The sequence below is a fragment of the Triticum dicoccoides genome, chromosome 1A (assembly GCF_002162155.2).
Source record: "Triticum dicoccoides isolate Atlit2015 ecotype Zavitan chromosome 1A, WEW_v2.0, whole genome shotgun sequence".
Taxonomy (NCBI): Eukaryota; Viridiplantae; Streptophyta; class Magnoliopsida; order Poales; family Poaceae; genus Triticum; species Triticum dicoccoides.
Window position 1 is genome coordinate 100,576,137 of NC_041380.1, and position 3,066 is coordinate 100,579,202.

The window sequence follows — 3,066 nt, forward strand, 5'->3', positions numbered from 1 at the left end:
CTGGTTCTTTTTAGAGGCCTTAGATTAGGAAAAAAACATTTTGCTCCACGGCTGGTATAAGACGCACGTATGAACTCACGGGAGGCCCTTTTCGTTGACAGACACCGGAGGCCCTTGGATGAACTAATACGAGCACGTGTGGTAATGTGTGAGTATGGCAATAAAAAGGAACATAATGAGATGAAGAAAGAAAAAAGAAAAAGAAAACATCATTAACTGCCTATTTCGTGGAGTGCGTAGGCTGGCATATTTGTATGATATATGACAGATAGGGAAACAAGACACGAAAACGGGAGTAGTAAGTAATTGGCATATGCTACGACGCTTGTGCTGCCCAAGTATAGTAACGTATAAGACGCTTGCGGTGTTAGCTCCTAGCTGTATATAGATACTCCTAGATGGTAACGCTAAGCAAAAAAGGACAGTAGTAGTAAGGGTAAAAGCGATGGATGCATGGAGCGATGGAGAAGAGCGGCGGGCATAAAGCAAAGCGAGAGATAAGACACAAGATTACCGGGCCCCAGCCCAAGTCAGGGCAATGATACGTACCTTTGGTAGGAGTACTGGATACGCTGCTGGTCCGTCGAGCGACGCGCGTGCCGCCGGCATCTCCTTTGCCGCGCAAACGGCATGGACCTGATTGTTCAAAGCCAAAGTGATCAGACCCAATCCAATCTTTTCTCAACACAAGTATACATCATCCCAAAAGAAAACGGAAAGAAAAGGCACAGGCTACAAAAATGTGTAGATATACACACGTAACCTCGCGAAAAAGAAAAAATTGAAGATAATAATCACGAAGAACTCGTTTGCCAGCTTCGTTTCAAGCACGTACGTGAACAGGGAGAAAGGGCTGTCAGCTGCAGGCAGCGAACTGCACTGCAGAAGCCATCAAAATCTGCCGGCGAGTGACAGACAAGAACTCGTGCCACAGAAGGTGAGAGGTGGATCGGAGCTGCATGTGCTGGCGCGCACGAAAAAATTGCGAGGTCGATCTTACCGGAGAAGAAGAGACTGGCGAATCCGTAGAAAAGAGTACTAGCAGAATTGGGCGAAAATTAATCCGTACGTTGAGCATGCAGTGGTTCTGACCCGTCTGTACATGCGTATATACGCTGCACCCGTAGAATTAATGGCGGGGACGAAGCTAGAATAAAAAAATCTTGATGGATCATGTATATGACGGTGAGGAGTGATCAGTAGTAAGCCAGCGAAGGATTTTCCGATTTCCAAATTTTAATGGCTGTACACGCACACAAAGAAAACATCGTATAGCAGAAGAAATTAAACCAGCGTTCCGTTTGAAGAAACAGAGAAGAAACCAGCGCCGGCGGCAAGCGAGAAGCATGGCAGGAAGGGACATCCATCACCTTTGGCGAGAGCACGCGGCAGCAGCCGGGGTTCACCTTGGCGGAAGGGCGCCCCCGCCGGCGAGGAGAGGCGGAGCTGCATGCTGGCCGGGCTGCAATATGCATGCACGTGCCTCAATTCCACCGCCTGCGGGTCGCTCTATTTATAACCGTCGATCCAGCCCCGACGAGGAGCTAAGGACGACGATGAGCTGATGGTGACGGCGATCGAGCGAGGGGATAAGGATCGGAGCGCGCTGGTTTGGGCAATTGATTAACAGGGGCAGTTAATGGGCAAAAAGCAGGAAAAACACGAGGTTTATTTGGAGGGATGCCTAGCTATGTGTTGGTGGGTGCATATATATGCAAGGGGTAGCGAGAGAATGGGCTGGGCTGGGCTGGGCAGGGTTGGAGATGGTTAGAGAGGAAGGAGGAGGAGGGAGACAGAGGGCTTGTGGGAGAAGGGAATGATTCGGGGCGAGGAAAGCTCCTGGTAGTGGACAAAAACCTTAAACCGTCTCCCTTGTGAACGGGTGGTGCAAGGGCGACATTCTCTTCCCACACGCGATGATGCTCCTCTATAATCAGTCCAGAGACTTCTTTTTTCTTCAAGTGTTGTTGATCTGTTTTGGAGTGAAAGAGAGGGCAACCGTAATCTATATATGTATGGGAATATGATATTACTGTCCACCGTGTGGTATCTCCCGATCAATCATCGTCCCTGCGGCAAAACACTCATTTCACATCCTGGTAAAGCCGAATCCACATAAACAAGGAATTAGTAGAAGGGGAAGTGCATGGATGAATCCGGGTATATATGAACCCACTTTGAAAAATACATTTTTAAATGCTAGAAAAAACTCCAAAAAAAGGCGGCACGGATACGTATTCATGTTATATGTGTGTGCATAAAGTTTCACGGAAAAATAAATTTTTTTTAACCTGTGCAAAAAAGACAAAAAAAATGTGTCCTAAAACGCTATTTAGAAGCACTGAAATTTATCTTTTTTGCGGAGACAAAACAATAAGATATTTTTTCGTAAAACTTTATGCTGCGCACACACATTTGTGAACATGTATGCATAGAATTTTCTTTTAATTTTTTTTTATTTTAAAACATACTTAAAATGCATTTTTTTTAAAGTGGGTGCAGATGCCCGTCATGCCCTAGTAGAAACTAGAAGTGGAACTTCATCTTCAGTGCCTGCATGGAAGCAGGGGGAATCCTATTTAGGGGGGATCCTATTTAGGGCTGTAGGCGTCAGTTTCTTCTGTTTCTGCAAACCGGCGCCTGCAGGTGCCTTAGCTGGGCTCAGCCCATTTAGCGTTTGTTTTTATCCGTTTTGAAGTGCAAAATTGGTGCGAGCCAGAGAATCAATCTCTAGACCTCTGCGCTCTCAGCGCACTGAGCTAACCACTAGGGCCATCGCGAACTTATCAATGGAAACCGCTTCCATACTTTATTTCTTCCCCAATTCGGATCTCTTTTTTTTTCTATTTTTCTGTCCATTTTTCCTTTTCTATTTATTTCTTTTTTTTTAAATGCTTGATTGTAAATCGATGAATTTTTTCTTAATAATCAAAGAACGTTTTAAAAAAAATCATGAACTTTTATCCAAATTGTTGAACTTTTTCAAACTTTGTGAACATTTTTTAACATTTGATGAACTTTTCTCAAAAATCCAAGAACTTATTTTCAAATTCGATGAACTTTTCT

General features: G+C 44.6%; 1 protein-coding gene across 3 annotated transcripts in view; it reads right to left on the reverse strand.

Annotated features, from left to right (window-relative positions):
- LOC119365260 (ent-copalyl diphosphate synthase 1, chloroplastic-like) overlaps positions 1 to 1,655 on the reverse strand; it is an 11,403-nt gene extending 9,748 nt beyond the window's left edge. For all 3 annotated transcript variants that reach the window (XR_005175431.1, XM_037630878.1, XM_037630875.1), the window contains exons 1-2: positions 1,371 to 1,655; positions 550 to 636 (exon numbers count right to left, since the gene is read on the reverse strand). Coding sequence is in view for 2 of the 3 variants with exons in the window: in XM_037630878.1 (XP_037486775.1) it covers positions 550 to 636; positions 1,371 to 1,452 (169 nt within the window). In the remaining variant the exon portion in view is untranslated. The remainder of the gene's footprint in view (positions 1 to 549; positions 637 to 1,370) is intronic.
- Between the last annotated feature and the right edge of the window lie 1,411 nt (positions 1,656 to 3,066).